The sequence below is a fragment of the Podarcis pityusensis genome (assembly GCF_964106645.2).
Source record: "Podarcis pityusensis genome assembly, chromosome: 3".
NCBI classification, from domain to species: Eukaryota; Metazoa; Chordata; class Lepidosauria; order Squamata; family Lacertidae; genus Podarcis; species Podarcis pityusensis.
Window position 1 is genome coordinate 47796665 of NC_138026.1, and position 20903 is coordinate 47817567.

The following is a 20903-nucleotide window of genomic DNA, read 5'->3' on the forward strand; positions in this document are numbered from 1 at the left end:
ATTGCAAAGTAACCAAAAGGGTACAGAGGATTGCAAGGGTTATTATTTTTATTTCTGCTGTTTCTGCTTTAGCCAGTTTCACTGGGGTACTATCAAACAAAAATATAACCCTTGAAGAGCAGCATGCTATAAATGCAGCCTGCCAACTGGAGAAGTCAAGGATCATATGGAACATCATGCAGCTGGCATTCCAGATGCATGCGAATGAAGATCATCAGTAGTGCTCTTTGCTAGGTGCTACATTGCTGTGGTCTAAACCACTGAGCCTAGGGCTTGCTGATCGGAAGGTCGCCGGTTCGAATTCCCACTATGGGGTGAACTCCCATTGCTCGGTCCCAGCTCCTGCCAACCTAGCAGTTCAAAAGCACATCAAAGTGCAAATAGATAAATAGGCACCACTCTGGCGGGAAGGTAAACGGTGTTTCCGTGTGCTGCTCTGGTTCGCCAGAAGCAGATTAGTCATGCTGGCCACATGACTCGGAAGCTTTCTGTGGACAAACGCCGGCTTCCTCGGCCCATAAAGTGAGATGAGCGCCGCAACCCCAGAGTTGTCCGCGACTGGACTTAACTGCCAGGGGTCCCTTTACCTTACATTATTTACCTCAGCCTGCAGGACTAATGAGGACACCTCAGCCTGCAGCATGGGCCCTACTGTGTCGCATGAGGCCATTTTCCATGCCCAACTATAGCACATCTGGTTTCAAACGTGATCTAAATTATGGTAAGTGGTAGAAATGTGGCTGCCAAGGAACAATCAAGAGCCTTAAATTGCTCTTGATTGTTCTTTGGCAAGGGAGGCTTTCTGTCAGCACAGCTCATTTGATAGGCTGTGACAGCAAGCCCCACTGGCATTTGCTGCACTACAGAGTTGCTGGTCAGAAACATGGATTAGTAGCATACTGGGAGAACCCCAACTGGATGCCATGTCTTGATCTCGATGTCCTCTGACTGTATCAACAAACTAACACCTCCAAGCATCCGCACATCCTCTATGCAGCTCTAAAAACAGAGCAAAAAACAACCAACCAATAAAGAATCAGGCTTCCCCTCCACTACACATATAAGCCTCAGACCTCCATCACCTCAATGCCTTGATGTCATCCACACCAACCCTAGATAGCACTGCTGTGGTAACATCCACAATAGAAAAGGAATGAGTTCTATACCAGGAAGGGTCAACCCCAATACACCAGAGCCCTCTTCTCAATAGTCCCTAGTGAGAAGGGCCAAGCAGTTAGGGATAATGGGAGTTGTAGTCCAACAATATCTAGGAACCCAGGGTTGAGAAAGGTTGCGTCAAGGCAACCAAGGAGCACCTAAACCTCTGGTCAATCTTTGAATGACTTCTTGTGTCATTTCACTTTCATAAAGTGAATTAGAGCCCATGAAAATGTGTGCTGCAGTAGACTTTTTCATCTTTAAGTTCCCATAAGATTTATTTTTTTTAACCATTAAGTAGTTTCTCCTAGTTATCAACCAAAATCTGTCTTCAACTGAAATCTAAATGTACTCAGATTATTTGACCTTTCCATTTTATTTGGCTTGCGTTTCATATTGCACATCGTTTTTATAGTGCACACATCTCAGTCCTTTCTAATTTGTCCTACCCTTCAGGTGCCAATATCCAAACACAGTGTTAGCCATACTTGGTGAGACTGTTCATGTTACTGCTTCTAGATTGATTACATCAAAAGAAGAAGAAGCAGCAGCACAGCCTAACCCTAGAAAAACACATTTAAGTTGCTTTGATTTCAGTAAACATGAGCACACATCTGTCACACTGAAATCAATGGGACTTAAAAGTGCTTAACCTGCTAATTGTAGCCACAGTTGTTTAATTAGACCCATGGCAATGAGAGACTAAGTGTGTATGAGCAGTTCATCTTGCTTTAGGTCTGCCCCTGGCCTGAGACTCTTGTCAAGTGGCTAGCAGCATGTCAGAGTAAGACATTAAATTGTTTTGACTGACTGTATGGGTTTTTGGACAACTTTAGGTCTCTATCTTTCTGAAGTCCAAACTGCTAAATGTAAAAGCCCTTTGTGTACTCTTCATATCTGACATAAATGTTAATTAGATATGGCAGCCCTTTTAAATTCTCAAAGCCATAGTGAGCAGTAGATTTCTTTCTCTAACATTGTAATCCTGATATCCATGGCTAACGTAAGGGTAAGTTCTGAACAAACATGGCTATAATTGTGCTTCAAATATGACCATCTTTCTTTTTTTCTTTTTTAACAGTACCACATTTCCATACTTAAAATGGAATAAAAACACTGCAGAATGTCTGCAATAAGAAAATACAGTGATACCTCGGGTTAAGTACTTAATTCGTTCCGGGGGTCCGTTCTTAACCTGAAACGCTTCTTAACCTGAAGCACCACTTTAGCTAGTGGGGCCTCCTGCTGCTGCCGTGCCGCCGGAGCACGATTTCTGTTCTCATCCTGAAGCAAAGTTCATATCCTGAGGTACTATTTCTGGGTTAGCGGAGTATGTAACCTGAAGCATATGTAACCTGAAGCGTATGTAACCTGAGGTACCACTGTATATTTAGTGAGTCATGGTCTCTTTAGAAATTCCATACTTACTAGATACTAATAATCAATTTGATTATCACATTAAAAAGAAAGCCTAAAGTAAACCCTAAATGTGACCAGCTGCTTCACAAGCAGGTTCCAGGTTGAATGCCCAGCCACTCCAGGTAGAGCTGGGAGAGACCCTTTCTGAAAACCCGAAGAGCCACTAATGGTCAGTGTGTAGACAGTACTGGGTTAGATGGACTAATGGTGTGACATAGGAACATGGGAAGCTGCCTTATACTAATGAGAGTAATTTTTACTCCTGATCAGGGACATTCAACTGGGAGCCTCCCCAGGTCACTGCTGGAAAATCCAGTATGGGGAACATGTCTCCTGCTTATTATAAGAATTAACCCAGTTACCCAAGTTCAATGAGAGCAGACAAAGAAAAGGGGCATGTGAGAGAAAGGTTCCTTGCTGCTTTTAGCCCTGCAGTTAAGGAGTGAAGAGGTGTGGCCAACTACAGAACAGCAGAAGCTGCAAAGCTTTCGTGTTTGAGGTCTCTTGTATCAAAAGCTCAGCGAACATATGTGGTTTGCTTATGGAAGTTTCTGTCTTTGGTTCCACAAAACCAGGAACAACACAGTGCAGAGGCAGGCAGAGAAAAGGAAATGTAATTAGTGAAGATAAACACCAACTTAAAAGTATCTATGGGAAATGTGTGGGTGTATCTGTGTATCTATTTATAGATCTCTTACCTTCAGTATGCATAAAATTCAATCTATTTGGATTATTGGTTAGAGATGCTACTATATTAATTTGAAGAAACCAGAGAACCTTTGGCTGTATTAAAACTATAATGTAAACAAGAAGTAGGCCATAAGGAATCACACTAGTGTGGCATGCCATTGATCAAGAGTAATGTGGCTGACAATAGCAGAGAACAAATTCTGTTTAGAGTTCACTTTTTTTAAAAAAAGTTGATATGAAATGATAAATAAAACTATTTACAGAATGTTAAGTTGATCAAGTCTTGTGTGCTATGATCTTAGTGGATTCAACTTTTCACACATGCAGCATGATTAATTCTATAGGATTAAAACATCTTCAGGGTTTAAACGTTGAGGTAACCTATAAATAGATAAAGTTGGTTGCTTAGAGCATTGTCAGCTTTTAATATGAATGAATGCTTTGGAAGTTATTCTGAAGTAGGTTCTGTGACTCTAATGACTTTTTCAAAGAAATGTGGTCAGACATAACACTTGCGAGTGAGCTGATCTGGGATTGCTTCTGGTCTCTGTGCAACTCCACTGGGAGACAAAGTCAATATGAGCTGACATGACTAGGAGTTCTAAATAATTTATCTTTTCTGAAGTACTGGAGGGTGTTTGTGTATGAAACATTCCTGGCTTGGTATATTACCGGCTCTCCACACATCTCATCTTTGCCTTAGAGCACCATGTTTTATATTGTATTGGGCTATAGGCCATTTTTCAAGACTCTTGAAATCTTTGCGTTGGAGCAGGGATTTTGCTCCCAGTGAATTCTTCACTTTTTGTCTGTTTGCTTGCTTGCTTCATGGCTTATATTTATGCAAAAGAGTAAAACTCCATGAGATTTATAGCCAGTGGGGTTTATCATTCTGGCAAGGCAAGCAGGAAAAGAAAGGAATTAGCTAAGTTACAAGAATAGTTGCAGTTTGGATCTTGAGCAGTTTGCAAAGTGGGCCCTGTGAAAAAGAGCAACGGCTGGGTGAGTGTGAGACATGTAACCTGGACCTCCTGGTTAGGCCAGTCTGCTGCTGGTTGTACTGAATCAAGGTCACAATCAGGATACCCAGGCCTATAAATATTGGGCTTTGGAAGTGGGTCTTCAGCAAAACCCAATGTGTGGCTGTCTGCTGGGAGAAGCTTGCCTAGGTGGGGTGTGCAGGCAGAGCGCAACCCATGATCCTGTACAGTGGTACCTCGGGTTACATACGCTTCAAGTTACATACGCTTCAGGTTACAGACTCCGCTAACCCAGAAATAGTACCTCGGGTTAATAACTTTGCTTCAGGATGAGAACAGAAATCGTGCTCCGGCGGCGCAGCGGCAGCAGGAGGCTCCATTAGCTAAAGTGGTGCTTCAGGTTAAGAACAGTTTCAGGTTAAGAACAAATTAAGTACTTAACACGAGGTACCACTGTACTACATAGAAGCCCTGCACAGTTGAGTTCTCATCTGAACCATCCTCTACACTGCCCTACTTTATGTAGTAGCATGTTCAGTTGTTTTGATATGTAAAATGGAAAAATCAACAAAAAATATGTATAAAAACAAATTTGTTACGACATAATATATTTCCTTTGCATCTAACCTGCTACTTGAGTATTGTTTCATTTCTGTTTTTAGCTATGGCTAGTTCAATACCCCTTTGATTGAAAGGATACCAGGGTAATGTACCCAACCCCACAAAATGAGCCAGTGTCAGAGGAGGAATTTAAAGTTAAATCTCCAGATCATCTGGTATACTTGTTTTTAAAGGTATAAACTGACAAGGAGATTCTTGCCAATCGACTTATTGAGGAAGAAAATTATGCAGGCAATATTCTATTCAAAGTATTATGAAGCTTTGGGGGGGGTTTAACTGTTAGCACCACCTCCTTGCAAACCACAGCTTACTCTCACAGACTTGAGTAGAAGATATATGATTAAGAACTATAAGCTGCAGAAATAAATGGCACGAGCGTTCAATAGTGACCCTGCCTTCCCTATGAGGAACTTCTGCTTGTGTTTTAATAATCATCACAGTAGAAGATTCTGCTGGATTTTCCCGGACAACTTTGGGGTTTGTCTAAAAAAAGGCTCAACAATTTTGGGGATTTGCTACATTTTTTGAAATATGGCAACCCTAGACTCTGCTGGATCATGCCAAAGGCTCATCTAGTCCAGCATCCTGTTTCCACGGTAGCCAAACAAACACACACTTCTAAAGAACAGGAATCATCCTCACTTCTTTCACATCTAAAAGGCACACACAAACCCTACGTTTCCAATCAAACACAAGTACTGAAAGTTGCAGCACACAGAAGCAACTCACCATTTCTCCTCCCAATCTCCCTTTCACATTCATATAAATATAAATGATTAAGTAAAAAATAGATATTATAGAAATATGATCACACTATCTGCCTACTGTGGTTCTCTCTTATTGAATATTAATTTGAAAAAGGAAGCTGCTCAAAGTGGTAGCCACACCCCTTTCCTGGCAGGATAGGAATGTGCTCTACGGTGTGGCCTTAAGAGAACAGCTGTGAGTATGCTCGGACTGCTCTTCAAGGAAGAGAAATGTTCTCAACTGGGCTGGAAAGCTAGCAGCCCTGTTACTTAATTTTCACATTTTTTTTCTGCACAGAGACACAGGGGAGAGACCTCTTTACCATAGGTATACTTCTAGACTAGAACTGGGGGTGTGTTGCAGACACCTGATTGTCGAGAGAACAGCAGATTGACAGAAATGTTTGCAAAGCTTCTCCGAGTTCAAATAAAAGTATAAAATCTGTGTGGGACAGGATGGATGCATTGGACCTCCTCTTCTTAAAGTGGTTGCCCCATTAAAAGTTATTGCTGACCAACATTTGGAATCAGGATTATATTCTTCAATGCCTCGGAACACTGTATTTATTGAAAACAGTCCTGGAAAATCATCAGAAATTCTGTATTTGTTTTACATTCTCAGTGCTTATGAAACAAATTACTAATGATCTGCCAATTGTTGGATGTGTTTGCCATTTCATGCATTACTTAATGGACTAAATATTTCTCTGGAGAGCTGCAAATGCATCATAAGCTTCTTCCGGAAATTCAAAGAGATTAAAATACTGGGTTGCGTGTGATCCTCAGTTTAATTTGTCCATAGGCTTCTTTTTTCATATAATGATGAAGCGTAAACTGATGGTGCAGAGCAGAAAATTGTGTGCATGAAAGACAGTGGGAGAACTGAAGGTTTTTTCAGTATTCTGAAATAATTTGAAAAAGCACTGGCATTCACAGCTTTAAGAATGTAAGCAACGTTTTAAGGGGGATCAGTGACCATATTTAAGATGATTCTAGGCTCTGTTGTAATAGAATATAGGTACCTGGGAAACTGTCTTATACCAAGTCATGTCAGTGTCCATATAACATAGGGCTGTCTACACCAACTGGTAGCGGTTCTCCAGATTTTCATAGAGAAGTCGTTCCAGCTCTACCAAGAGAAACCAAAGATTAAACCTGAAACTTTATGCATGCAAAGAAGGGGTCTAACATTGAGCTATGGCCCTTCCCCCAAACATGTGCTCTACCACTGAGCAATGGCTCTTGCCATGGTAAATACAGACTAAAATGTCTTGAGCATTATCCAGCAAACTATACTCAGATAGTCACATGACTAAGTTCCTGTAGAATGGAACTTAGGGATAATGGTAAATTTTTGCAGAATTGACCCATTGGCTCCTGCAATGGTATTTATGACGGTGAACCACAAAGGAACCCAGTGGTGTGCATTTTTTCCAATTATGGGGTCTTGAATAACAACATCATCACTCAATTTCAGAGTAATCATTGTGTTAATATGTTCTCATCTTGAACCAGTTAATGCTGATTGCCAGTGGCAGAGCTTCATGCTCTGGCACCAGGGGGCAGAGAGCATGCGGGGGCGGGGGCGGGGCTGGCGCTTCCTACAGGGGCGTGGCATGTGTCCTGGGGGTGTGGCACTCCCAGCGTGGACAAGGGGGCAGCCGTGATGCCACCCCACTGGGATCGCACTGCCAGGGCAGTGCGCTCCCCCCGCACTCCTCCTCCTCAACCAGTGCTGATTGCCAAACCATACAACTGGTGTCAATAACTAATTGATGAAAGAATTCCATTTTAGCTGAAACTACTACAGCTATATCTACTTACTTTAAAAATGAATTATTGTGTGTATGCTATGATAGTATCCATATAACATGATCAAATCAATCTTTCCAGATTTAGAATTATATCTTTAAAATGTATTAGCAATTCATTTGTTCTGAACTGCAGTGACTGAAGGGTCTCCCTTCCTCTCTACATTCATTTTTTTCCAGGAAGAGCCATACGTGATGTTCAAGAAGTCTGATAAACCTTTGTATGGAAATGATAGGTTTGAGGGATATTGCATCGACCTCCTCAGGGAACTATCAACTTTCCTTGGATTTACCTATGAGATAAGGCTGGTGGAAGATGGAAAATACGGAGCCCGGGATGATGCCAGCGGACAATGGAATGGAATGGTTCGTGAACTGATTGATCATGTAAGTTGCTACTTAAGAGTTTCATCATCACAAATGACCACATTTTCATTTTGTCTCAGTAGAGCTTGTCAGGAGACTTGTAGAAGCTCACCCCAAATAAAAAGGTGATATTTAGTAGTACCAATTGCCACTGAGTTGTTTAGTGAGTATTATTTGCTATTTCAGATAAATTAGACAAAGGTAGCAGACTTATCACCTCTCTCCCTAACCTCCTCTTCCATCAAGAGTAAGAATGATTAATTGGAAATAAAGTAATGTATATAAATGGAAGAATATTTGGAAAATACTATTCTGGAATTCACTACTTCGTGTGTGTGTTTTTGTGTGTGTGTGTGTGTGTGTGTGTAGAATGGGAGTTGTGCATGTTTGATCCAAATTAAACACACACAAACACACACATACACCACAAAGAAAACTGCATTAGACATCTTCTTTCTGACACGTACATTCCAAATTTGATAACTTTTTGGTACTAGGTAAAGCTCTTTTAATTTCCCCAGGTCTTTTAGATCTCACAGTTTTAAGTCTGTCTTATGTGGTATTTTTTCCTGCTATGTTCCTATTTGGGGGGGGGGAGGGGTTATTTTATTTTTCTGCAAGGTGTGCTGAGAATCATTGTTTGTATGAAGAGTGGGATAGTAAATGCTGAAAAAATCTTTTACATGTCATACTACATTTAAGTCTCTCTGGTGGTAAAGTGCATGAACGCATATGGGATACACAGTGAACCTGTAGATGGAAGCTCAGGAGCAATCAAAACCCTCATTGTGATACCAGACTTGATTTTACATCTCAAAGGAATCCATATATAACCTTTAAAATATGTAGTATTATCTTCCATTAGCATATACTGAGAAGAGCCCTGTCTTGTCCGTTTAAAGTATCAGCTAGGAAGTCTTAGACAGCAAGACAGAAATATCAATGCATGCTAAAACAGCAGGGTAATTCAATGTGAGTCAAAACAGATATCATTACAGGCAATTGTTTATAATTGACTAAGTCAGACATCCCTTCATTTTATAGCTTTTAAAACATACTCTCTCAGTAGGTGGTGCCAATTGAATTTGGTCTCCTGGAAATGGAGTTTAGTCTCTTTGAAAATTATGCAATTGTCTCTGGCTTCTTTGTGTTTTGTCAAATTTGCATTTATTTTGGCAAACCGCTCAATAGCAAGACATCTGATCAAAGCCACTTGTAATAAAGCAAGTATTCTGAGGCCTGCTGCCATTTAACGCAACAAGAAAGGGAGACTGTTCTGTCATTCATGACTGTACTTCTTAGTTGGTAAGAATGGAGAACCTTGAGTAACTCGGGTGGTGCTGTGGTCTAAATCAATGAGCCTCTTGGGCTTGCCGATCGGAAGGTCAGCAGTTCAAATCCTTGCAAAGGGGTAAGTTCCCGTTGCTCTGTCCCAGCTCCTGCCAACCTAGCAGTTTGAAAGCACTCCAGTGCAAGTAGATAAATAGGTACTACTGCAGCGGGAAGATAAACGGCATTTCCATGCTCTCTGGCACTCGTCATCGTGTCCAGTTGTGCCAGAAGCAGTTGGCCACATGACCTAGAAAGCTGTTTGTGGACAAACACTGGCTCCCTCAGCCTGAAAGCGAGATGAGTGCCGCAACCCCATAGTCACCTTTGACTGGACTTAACCGTCCAGGGGTTCCTTACCTTTTTTTTTTTTTTTACCTTGAGTAAAAGCAGTTTATTATTGGGGCAGGGCAGTCAACTATATACCTAAGGCAAGGATGTGGAACCTGTGGCCCTTCAGATGTTCTTGAGTTCGCATAATTTCTGACTCCATACCATACTGGCTGGGGTTTATGGAAGTTGTATTCCAACAACACCTAGAGGACCTCAGATCTCAGAACTCTAGTCTAAGGGTTTGCAGATCTTCCAGACTCTCTCTGTGTAATGGAGTTTGAGACCTCCACCTTATGCTTCACGTTGCCTTGTCCTTCCTTAAATATTAAACATTATTGATGTCCCTCATCGCCAAATACTGAAACTGAAACCAAGAAAGAAGCCTAGCAGTAATGTGGCTCCCATAAGCAGCTCCCCTGGCAGATATATGTACCTTAATATCCTAAATAGGGTCAAGCAGTTATGTTCAAAACCACAGATTATATATTAGAAAAAATTAAAATAATATTTAGCATTAACAAACTGCATTGATGGCCCTGAGGAATTAGAACATAACTTACAATATTGTGTCCCCATTCTCTCTAGCTCAAGTGTTGCTAGTGATTTGTTTCTCTGGGTTTTGCCAAAAGGGCCCATCTTCCAGAATAGATTCCCCATTTTGAGAGCTTCAGACATACTCCATTTGTGCATAAATCTATGAAAGCTCATTGAGGTGTCCCCTTCAATGAATGTGTACACCCACCCATTAAGGATCTCTCACCCTGCCCAGTTTAAGCAGTAACAACATGTTATATTACAGATTGCTTTTAGAATTCCTTGCAAGTTTCAAAAGTACCTTCTTGTCATGCAGTTGCTGTTAAAGAAAGTACTGTACACACACACAGAGAGAGAGAGAGAGAGAGTTACCATCATACTCTTTTGGATTATGGCCCCAAAGTGCTGAGGCCCGAATTATATTCTGTTGTATGGCATGAGCCTATATCTCTTGTATCTTTCCTGTACCTGTTGCATCCTCTTCCATAGCAGAGTCCCACTATTCCTGTTCAGATTATGCTGACATAGTGTATCTTACCATTCTTTTCCCTCCTGAAAATAGACTGAAATAATCAAAACTGATGACCCTTAGTTTAGACACATTTTGCGGGGGAAGGGGAACTTGAGGACTTCGTAGTATCTTATATGTGTAAATATTTCCCAAGTCAAGGGGAAGTACCTGAAGAGGGAATATCCTGTACAGGTGAGTGAGAGCAGGATTGCAGTGCCGGCGTGGAGGCTGAGGATTAAGCAGGGCTCCCTGTCCAGTGTACTGAAATAAAGCTGTTCGTGTTTGACTTTACCTGAAGTGCCAGGAGTCTATTTCTAAAGAAAGGCAGCTCTGCTGGGCAGCAGCACATTCTATACACCTGTTGTCCTTCTTTCTGTCTTGCTCCCTTGCACAAGGTTTAGTTTCCTCTCTTTCACACAACCAGGAGACAAGGAAATATAGGTTGCCTTAAAGGAGCCTCTCTTTAGTTAAAAGATATATACAACTCAGCTGAAGGGCTAGACTGTGCAACCAATTTCTCACATTGGTGAGCACTTACACAAGTAATCCAATTGATTTATATCTAGCCCTGAAGTGGTTGCTTTAAGTCAAGGGATTGATTAATGAAGATGGTCATCAGTATAGCCTTCTGAGCCTCTGTGCCTAGCTAGCAAGCAATCTGTTTCTATTTGTCTCCATTCCAGTTTTCATTTTTTATTCGCCCCTTTCGCTTCCCTATGACATTCCAAAGTGTGTGTGTGTGTGTGTGTGTGTGTGTGTGTGTGTACAGACACATTTTCTCATTCTTCAATTAAACAAACTCTTAAGAATTGTAATATATAGTCCAGGAATAATCCTTTTAAATAAAGAGAGTGGGGAGTGCTACCAGATAAGGAGGTTTACCTGAATAATTTATTTTTTAAACTAGTGTTTATGATTATTTATTTTCCTATTGTGTGTAATCTGTATACTTAACTTGTTAGACATTTTAACAGTTGCTATGCCAGGACAACATGCACCCACACACCCACACACCTGCCACTGTATGTTGAGTTTTAGGGTTGTGTTTTAGAAATAGAAAGGTGCAAAGCCTTTTCATTTATTTCTGTCTTGCTGAATTTCTGTCTTGTATCTCATCTTCAGAATGCTTATATGTGAAAACAAAATAGAATCCCTGCAGTAGGAATGTTTTTACCATTCCCAAATTGTTGTTTTGCATTCCTTTTGAACAGACTAGCTATTGTACTTCATTCCTCATTAAAAAGAACAGACTGTGCTGTTTGACAGGGTCCCCTCTTTTCAGTGTAGAATCTTGCAAAATAGCTAGGTTAGGTGTTTTGTAAAGGGAATAAAACAATAATATTTTTTTTAAGATGGAAATCTTAGCCCAAGAGTATCACTGCATTTGTTTTGTTTTTTTAAGTTTTATTGAGGCTTTTCATAATAAGAGAGCACTGCATTTGGACAAACCTGGAGAAAACGTGTGTTTGCACAAATATTGAGAGAAATTTAAATCAAAAGTTACAAAGTGGTAAAAAAGAGAATTCCCTAGATGCCAAGACCCAGGTTTGGGGCAAGTATTCTTCAGTGGGAGAACCCCACCCAGCAGAGATTTAAAAACACAAAATATGCGGCAAAATAAAGTGTGGAAATATAAGCTGTTGGGTCTTCAGAATATGCCTTTCTAATTTTTTTCTGAAGTTCCCCTTTTCCTGTACTATAGGAAAAGACCACTTGAGTGTAGAGCAACCAAATCAAGTCTCTTTACACACTCAGCTTCTCAGGTCGACTGAAGGAACAAAAGTTTGATTACCTAGTCCTCCCAAGGTGAGGAAGAGTGACCTAGTTAAGTCTGGCAGGACAGCTTACTCTATGGAATTAACCCCTTCATGCATTAATTAGACTTAAGCATGTTGGTTATATGAGGCTGGTTATCGCACACAAAGGGTGTTTTTAAAAGTTCTTGAGAAAAATCACATGGTTTGGAATACTTGCCTCACCCAAACTGGACTCCTATTCGGTTTTTGGTAAATGAGTACTATTTATATAGGTTGCTTGCTTCCTAGGGTGCTCCCATGATTAATTTGAAAAGCTTCTCTGACTTTTTCCAATAGCCTGTCGTCTCGTCCAAGCACAGCATGTGTTGCCTTGACTCTGTCACACCTGCAGGTCTTGTGAAGCCCCTGAGCATTGTCACACATATGCTGGGCAATGTGTCAAGCATGACATTGCTGACTGTACACTCTCTCTGGTAGAGCAGTAATGAGGTGTTCTCTCAGGATGTTATATTCAAGCTGGTTCACTGAAGTAAACATTTGGACATTTGACAAATACATCTGTGCTCAGATCAGAGGCAAAATGCACTGATCATGGCACATCATACATTTTGTTCTCAGAGCAACTTCTATTAAATAAGTTGCAGTTTAGGTAAACAGACAAAATTCCTAATACTCCATCCATTTTCAGTTATGTATGCAGGGACTTTTGTTAATCCTTATGTTGTAATCCTCAGTACCTTGAGTAAATCCTTTGATAGAAAGTACCTTAGTACCTTAAAAAGAAGGAGCTTGCCATTTTGGGTCGATATGATTAAGTTTAAGTGTGTGGTGGCCAAACAACTCCAGGCATTCATAGATAAGGCTGATTTCCATTTCTGCCTGAGGTTACATGACCCTAAGACAGAAATGGAAGATGTGATCATGTTGATTCTCATGGCTTTGTCAGCAACCCTCTTAGATGCTTGGAGGAACTGGAAAACAGGGTGGCTACTTTGCACTATTCTAAACTATTGCAGGGACCAATCATCCAACTGTCTGTAATAGGCTGTTGTCACTATTACAATGATAGTGGCAACAACAGACAGGGATAGTGTCTGGAAGCTCTAGTAGGGACTAAGAAGCTAAACCAGTACCCAAATTAAAAACAGAATTGGTGGTGGTGACCCATGTGATTGAGTGGATGTTTGCCTGCACTAGACATTTATTTATTTATATTTCTTACCTGCCGTTCACAAGATCCCAGGGCAGATTACAACAATAAAACAGACATAACTGTTAGAGAGCTATAAATGTGATTTAAATGTGTGGCGTGGATATGATGGGTGTGACCATCATATTGTAAGCTACCTCCTTCCCTGAGTCTTAGAATAGATGAGAATATGATTAGACACAAGTAAGTAGTCAAGTGGAAGGTCTCGATCCACACAGGTTCCTCAAAGTGGAAAAATAGATGCAACAGGGCTGTTCAGGTTGCATAAGACATTCAAAGCTTTGTCTTAAGACCTGTTGAGATAGTATACCTGTGCCTGTACCACTTCAGACTGTAGATTTGGGGGAGGGAGCAAAAAAAATTTGAATATATTTCTAGAACACTTTCCTTCGACAGCCAGTTTTCTAGATGGTTTCTTTAAAAAGCAAACACAAAAAAAACACCGCTTACATGAAAGCCAGGTCTCACTCAGTTCAGGTCTCTCTACAAACTCTTTCAAGGGCATTTAAATGGTTCTGTGAATAGTTGTTACCTGGCACATGAAGGACAGAGTGAGAGAAATAACTGAAATCTCTAATTTATTAGATGATAAGCTTTTAAAGGCATTTCCAGAGTCCTGTTCAGTATTGTGTTTTCACATTGTCCTTAGATTTGTGCTTGTTTTTGTGTCTTTATTTTCTTATTTATTTCTTCATTTGTTGTTTGTTTTTAAACAGCACAGGGATGTTCTAATTTAGCTCTTCCCTGATTTATGTTTTTAGCCCTTTGAAGACCATCTGTTCAGACTGCATTTTTATTTTGTGGCATACATTTATTTAGCATGTAGATTAAGCATTATTGTTTTATGCCTGAACCATTTCTCTTCACTTAAAGTAATTTCCGTTAATCATTATCAATTACATTTGATTAAGCTTTTTTGGCATACCTCCAGAGCTAGCCTTTCTGGAGCCATACATACAGATTCACAATATTTAATCATATTAGATGCACATAATTTATTTCCTCCCTATTTGTTCAGTCTTGGTCACTGCTTAACAAATAAACATTGGTTAGTACCAACATTGCTTCATATCAAAGTGTACAGGTCACATTCAGAATTCAGCTGAATTCAATGGACTTGTGTTTATTCCATGGGTCTATTCAGACTGTGCCTAACACTGAATATCATACTAGGTTAGTGCACCTTTTTCTTTCTCTTTTGCCCCAGCAGCTTAACTGCTAGATTCTCATGTTTTTATTTTCTTTTTCAAATGATTACAGCATGCTATCCTTTTTCTATCCCCTATCCTCTCTCGCTCCTCTTGGCCATCCACAAGATAATTTATTGTGAAAATCTGTTATATGCCAGTAGAGACCACTCTGACTTCTGCATTGTTTGGTCTAATTGCTGAACCCATGAGACTTTGCACTAAACGCTCTGACCTTTTTATTTCCAATGCTATTAGCTGTGACCCAAATGAGCACATCAAGCATGACTTCTTTGTTTTGCCCTTATCACCCTGGTTTTGCTTCTGACAAGCTGAATCCATCTTCTGCTGCAACACTCAGCTATTAAACTTCCTTTAAACAGCGCCAATGTAACTCTAGTGAAAAGTATGTTTTATTTTTGTCTTTGAACTTTTGTGCTTCCTTACTGTTCTCAAAGGGACCCTCAAGTAATCACGACATGTATCAAAACTTGCTGGTTGACACATCAGTACCAGCCCAGTGTTTTATCATCAGCTGAAATCCAAATATAGTCTAGTAGCTACTCACTAGATGCTGTGCAAAGAGGAGCCACACAACGACGATCCTTAGTGTTCTATCCAAAGAACCATTTGGCCCTCTCCCTTCACCTAATTTATTATTATTATTATTATTATTATTATTATTATTATTTACTAAATGTATATACCTCCCTTCATCCGAAGATCACAGGGCAGTTTGCAACAGAAAAGTACAAAATAAAAACAGAAAATATGTAACAAAATAGCAAAAAGCAATTCTCCCAAAAGCCGTAGATTGTTTAGCTTCATAACCTTGTACTGATGACGTATGCCCAATTTAGATCCAGCAAATCCAAACCTCAAACAGTGGTTTGAAGTGGGTTTAAGATCCTAGCTTGCTCTCATCCGGGTTATCATAGTTTCCAGGTACAGAAATAATAGGAAATTATGGTCCACTGAATACATCCTGGGCCTGTCTTAGCTGCTACTTGTCCACCAGCTTTCTCTTACACACAGCAACCCAGGTCATGTGGGCTGGGAGGGGGGTTGCAGTGGTTTTTAAGGAAGTCACTAGCTTGCATCAGGGGACACGGGTGGTGCTGTGGGTTAAACCACAGAGCCTAGGACTTGCTGATCAGAAGGTTGGCGGTTCGAATCCCTGTGACGGGGTGAGCTCCCGTTGCTCGGTCCCTGCTCCTGCCAACCTAGCAGTTCGAAAGCATGTCAAAGTGCAAGTAGATAAATAGGTACCGCTCTGGCGGGAAGGTAAACAATGTTTCTGTGCGCTGCTCTGGTTCGCCAGAAGCGGCTTTTTCATGCTGGCCACATGACCCGGAAGCTGTACGCCAGCTCCCTTGGCCAATAAAGCGAGATGAGCGCCGCAACCCCAGAGTCGGCCACGACTGAACCTAATGGTCAGGGGTCCCTTTACCTTTACCTAGCTTGCATCAGGTGTCCTACTGGGAAGACCCAGTTCTCTGAGCACATGTTCTGGAAGTTGGGCAATAAGGGCAGTACAGGATTCCTTTTCGTGTACCGACCTCCCTGCTGCACCAAGGATTCCCTGCCCGAGCTGCTTTAGGTCGTGGCGGATGTTCTCCTGGACACACCTAGTTTGGTTGCCTTAGGGGATTTTAACATCCATGCCGACACAACCTTACAAGGGGCTGCTCGGGACTTCGTGGAAAGCATGGCCTCCATGGGGCTGTCCCTGAATAAGTTTGGCCCAACTCATAGTCACAGACACGCCTTAGACCTGGTGTTCACTTCTAGTGACGTGCGTGATCTGACATTAAGTAAAAGTGAAACAAAAAGTGCCATGGTCAGATCCTGGTGTAATTGGACTTCTCTGTGACCCTTTCCCTCTGCAGGGAGGCGGGACCAATTCGGATGGTCTGCCCCTACCACTTAATGGATCAAAATGGTTTCCAGAGAGTGGTAGGGGATGCTTTATCCCATGCTGATGGTCTTTCAGCTGATTCCCTGGTGGCCTGCTGGAATGCGGAGTTAACGAGGGCTATCGACTCTCTGGCTCCGAAGCACCCTCTCCGATTGCATGGAGAACCCTGTGGTTTTCTTCAGAGCTGAGAGCGAGGAAACATTCGCTGAGACGGCTAGAGCGCCGGTGGTAGAAAACTCATTCTGAATCGGACCGGACACAGGTTAGAGCTCAACGTCGAGCCTACCAAGTGGCAACAGCAACAGCAACAGCAACAGCAAATAAGACTTTCTTCACTGCCTCTATTGCATCTGCAGAAAATAGTAGCAGGAGACTCTTTCAGGTGGTTCACAATTTAACAGAACCACCTTTACCATCGGGGCATTGTAAAGACCCCAAGATCTCCTGCAACATTTTTGCAAAGTTTTTTTTGCAGATATGAGCAGTCGCTCATATTCGGAAGGAGGTAGGCACCACCATGGGAGCAGGGCAGGGGCAGGAGAGTGCTAGAGCCCTGCATGGAATCAATTTCAATCCGTTACCCCCGAGGGTGTGGACACGCTGCTTGGACTCGTGAAACCAACCCCTGTCTCCTTGATCCTTGTCTACCCTGGCTAATAAAAGCAAGCCGGGAAGGGCTGGGCGATGGGCTCTGCAAGGTGGCGAATGCTTCCCTTTGTGAAGCATTCTACCCGGACACTGAGGTCCAGCACCGAGGGCCTTCTGGCGGTTCCCTCACTGCGAGAAGCTAAGCTACAGGGAACCAGGCAGAGGGCCTTCTTGGTAGTGGTGCCCGCCCTGTGGAATGCCCTCCCATCAGATGTCAAAGTATTTTTAATCTTTGTTGGAAGCCATCCAGAGTGGCTGGGGAAACCCAGCCAGATGGGCGGGGTACAAATACTATATTATTATTATTATTATCATCATCATCATCATCATCATCATCATCATCCTAGGTTAATTGTGGTGCAATGAGAAAGGAAGGACTCCTTGAAGACAGAGGGTGGGGGCACAAGATTTGAAATATATACATCCAAACCCAGCCGTCTATAAGTAAACTTGTAGTACATAGATGAACACTTAGAATTTTTTAATGCCAGGTACACATTAGCATGTCAAGCAATGACAAACCTAGACAGCATTTTAAAAAGTAGAGACATCACCTTGCCAACAAAGGTCTGTATAGTTAAAGCTATGGTTTTCCCAGTAGTGATGTATGGAAGTGAGAGCTGGACCATCAAAAGGGCTGATCGCCGAAGAATTGATGCTTTTGAATTATGGTGCTGGAGGAGACTCTTGAGAGTCCCATGGACTGCAATAAGATCAAACCTCTCCATTCTTAAGGAAATCAGCCCTGAGTGCTCACTGGAAGAACAGATCGTGAAGCTGAGGCTCCAATACTTTGGCCACCTCATGAGAAGAGAAGACTCCCTGGAAAAGACCCTGATGTTGGGAAAGATGGAGGGCACAAGGAGAAGGGACGACCGAGGATGAGATGGTTGGATGGTGTTTTCGAAGCTACCAGCATGAGTTTGACCAAACTGCGGGAGGCAGTGGAAGACAGCAGTGCCTGGCATGTTCTGGTCCATGGGGTCACGAAGAGTCGGACACGACTAAACGACTAAACAACAACAACACACATTAGCATAAAGTAACAGATATAAAAACATAATAGAACATCAAACATTTTAAACTTCCCTGTTCATACATTACTATTGATTTGAGCTCCTGAGCTGCACTAAGTGTAACTGTGATAAACATTTAAGCTATCCTCTAAATCACCAAACACTGGGAAGTGTACAGCTCTTAGGATCATTACCAGTCATTCACAAGGCATTTCCAAAATTGCAGCTGTATTTCAAACCGAACTTCAAAGCTCGACGTGCTGCTGGCAAAGGTGCCCACCACATGGCTTTACTCATTGTATTAAGGAAATTGGCACGTTGTTCTTTGGCTCTTTTTGGAGAACTGATTAATAAATTCTTCAAGTGCACAAAAACAGCTCCTCCCTAAAGTTACATTGTAAGTGCAATTGCAGAAGAACACGTCAAAGTAATTTAAAATGGGCTTGGCTCTTATTCATTGTGAACAGCCATGCATAATGCCAAGTCTGAAAGGTGTGTGTAGCCTTGTTCAGACTGCTTTGCATTACAGTTGAAGCGGGGACCTTCCCACTGGCCATGCCTCTGGGTGTGTGTCTTTTTGATTGAGACCCTGTCTCAATGTAAGGATGTACATGCATGCTGCAAGATCTTGTGATGCACACCTTTCTTAGGACTATCGTTCACACGTATTAAAGCTATGTGCATAATAAAGTGCAGCAACGAAGTGTGTTCAGAGTGCCTGTTCTCAAATACCCAGCCACCCGCGTACTCAATTCCTATGTTTAATAATAATAATAATAATAATAATTAATAATAATAGTGCCCCGCCCATCTGACTGGGTTGTCACAGAGACTCTGGGTGGCATATAAAGTATAAACACTTGTGGACTCACTTGCAGTGACCCCCCCACCCCAGGGACAAAAGGCCTAGACCTTGTTAGGTGTAACAAACTGTACAAGACAATGTTCTGGGATTTGAAAATGGGCCACATAACATTTGAAAATGTTATTGATTATACTTGTAGGTAGGCTTTGGCCCAGGCAGTGGGTGTATATCTATTCTTAGCCTCCAGGTGGAGGGCTGATGCTTGAACACTCTGGTTCATCACCTAAGCACTGTCTTCTGACCAACAATTGGTCAATTTGAATTCAAGGGGATGGTGGGCTCCTCAGGAATACAGTGGTACCTTTGGTTGTGAACACCTCTGGTTGTGCACACTCGGGGTTATGAGCTCTGCTAACCCAGAAGTAGCTGCTCCTGGTTGTGAACTTTGCCCCAGGATGCGAGTGGAAATCGTGCACTGGAGGTGCGCACACAGTGGGAGGCGCCATTAGTGAAAGCGTGCCTCATGTTACGAGCGGTTTCCAGTTACGAACAGACCTCCGGAACAGATTCCATTTGTAACCAGAGGTACCACTGTACCAGGTTTTCTGGATAGTACCACTGGGTTGGCAGTTTGTTTATTTAGAGAATTCATTTATCCTCTCACCCTCAGTAATACCATTTCCAGGACAGCTGAAAGAGAAGATACACTGAAAAGTTGCAGTGTCACACTAGACTTCATTTACATGCTATGCTACACAGCACTGTATGATCTTTGTCTCGGTTAGATCAATATCAGCTTGTAAACCAATGTTTGGAAAGGATAAAGGATCAGCAAACTAGGATGTTGAATTTATAAAGCTTATCACTGAGCATATGGGAAACAAAAGCAAACAGCTCTAAACTATGGTTTGCCTGTTCTAGAGTTGGAAACTCCAGTCCACTAAGATAGGTTCTTTTTAACCTTGCTTAACACTAACCATGGTTTGGTGCAAAGTCTGAACTGAGTTTATCACAGCAATAGTAATGAATGACAATTTGAAAATGATGGGTTGTATCTGATGAGGTCAACCTGTTTGCACAACAGAACGCCTCTCTCTCTCTCTCTCTCTCTCTCTCTCTCTCTCTCTCTCTCTCCCCTCCCACTCTCCCAAATCTATTCTGTAGCAGATTTTTGGGGAGCACATGGGCAAAGGGGTAGAGTGGTGCTCCCATGTACAACTGGAAGCCCTTGCACAAACAGCATGATTTGTACCCCACACCAGAGTTAAGTACTGCAGACTAATGAATTCACTGTGCGATTGCCTGTATTGGCTGTTGAGGATCCAGTTGCTGTGAGTGGCTATAACTTTAATCTTGTTACTCATGCAATAAGTACTTGCATCTCTTCAGTGAAGCAATGCATTATTATAGCCATAAAACCAACTGTCTGCAGTTTCCTATTCAGAATTTTCCTTGACAGCCTCCTATTAAAGTGCTGACCTTGGTTACTAACTTGAAGTGGGAAATAATCATATCCTTTTAAGATTCTATTCTTTCTCTTGTAATATATAATTACTGTGACAAAATGTTATATAAAATCCAGTCGTATTAGACTTAAATTCTGATTTAAAAAAATGCTAAATGAAATATAATGCTATATGATGCTAACATTACAGGTCCAACATTGCGTACACTGTGCTACTTGGATAATCCGTGCACCATTTGGATCCCCCCCAACACTAATGAAGACAATTAAACTAATGGGAAAATAATTAGAATTTTTAAATAATTTCATTAAAATGTATAATTTTAACTGATTTTCATTGTACTGAGTTTTTGGAACACTGCTTAGAGACAATTATAATTAAGATGTATATAACTTGTA

General features: G+C 41.5%; 1 protein-coding gene across 4 annotated transcripts in view; it reads left to right on the plus strand.

Annotated features, from left to right (window-relative positions):
* Positions 1–20903, plus strand: part of GRIK2 (glutamate ionotropic receptor kainate type subunit 2) — a 441474-nt gene that overhangs the window by 260495 nt on the left and 160076 nt on the right. For all 4 annotated transcript variants that reach the window (XM_080999936.1, XM_080999933.1, XM_080999935.1 and 1 more), the window contains exon 11: positions 7606–7812. In XM_080999936.1, coding sequence (XP_080856062.1) covers positions 7606–7812 — 207 coding nt within the window. The remainder of the gene's footprint in view (positions 1–7605; positions 7813–20903) is intronic.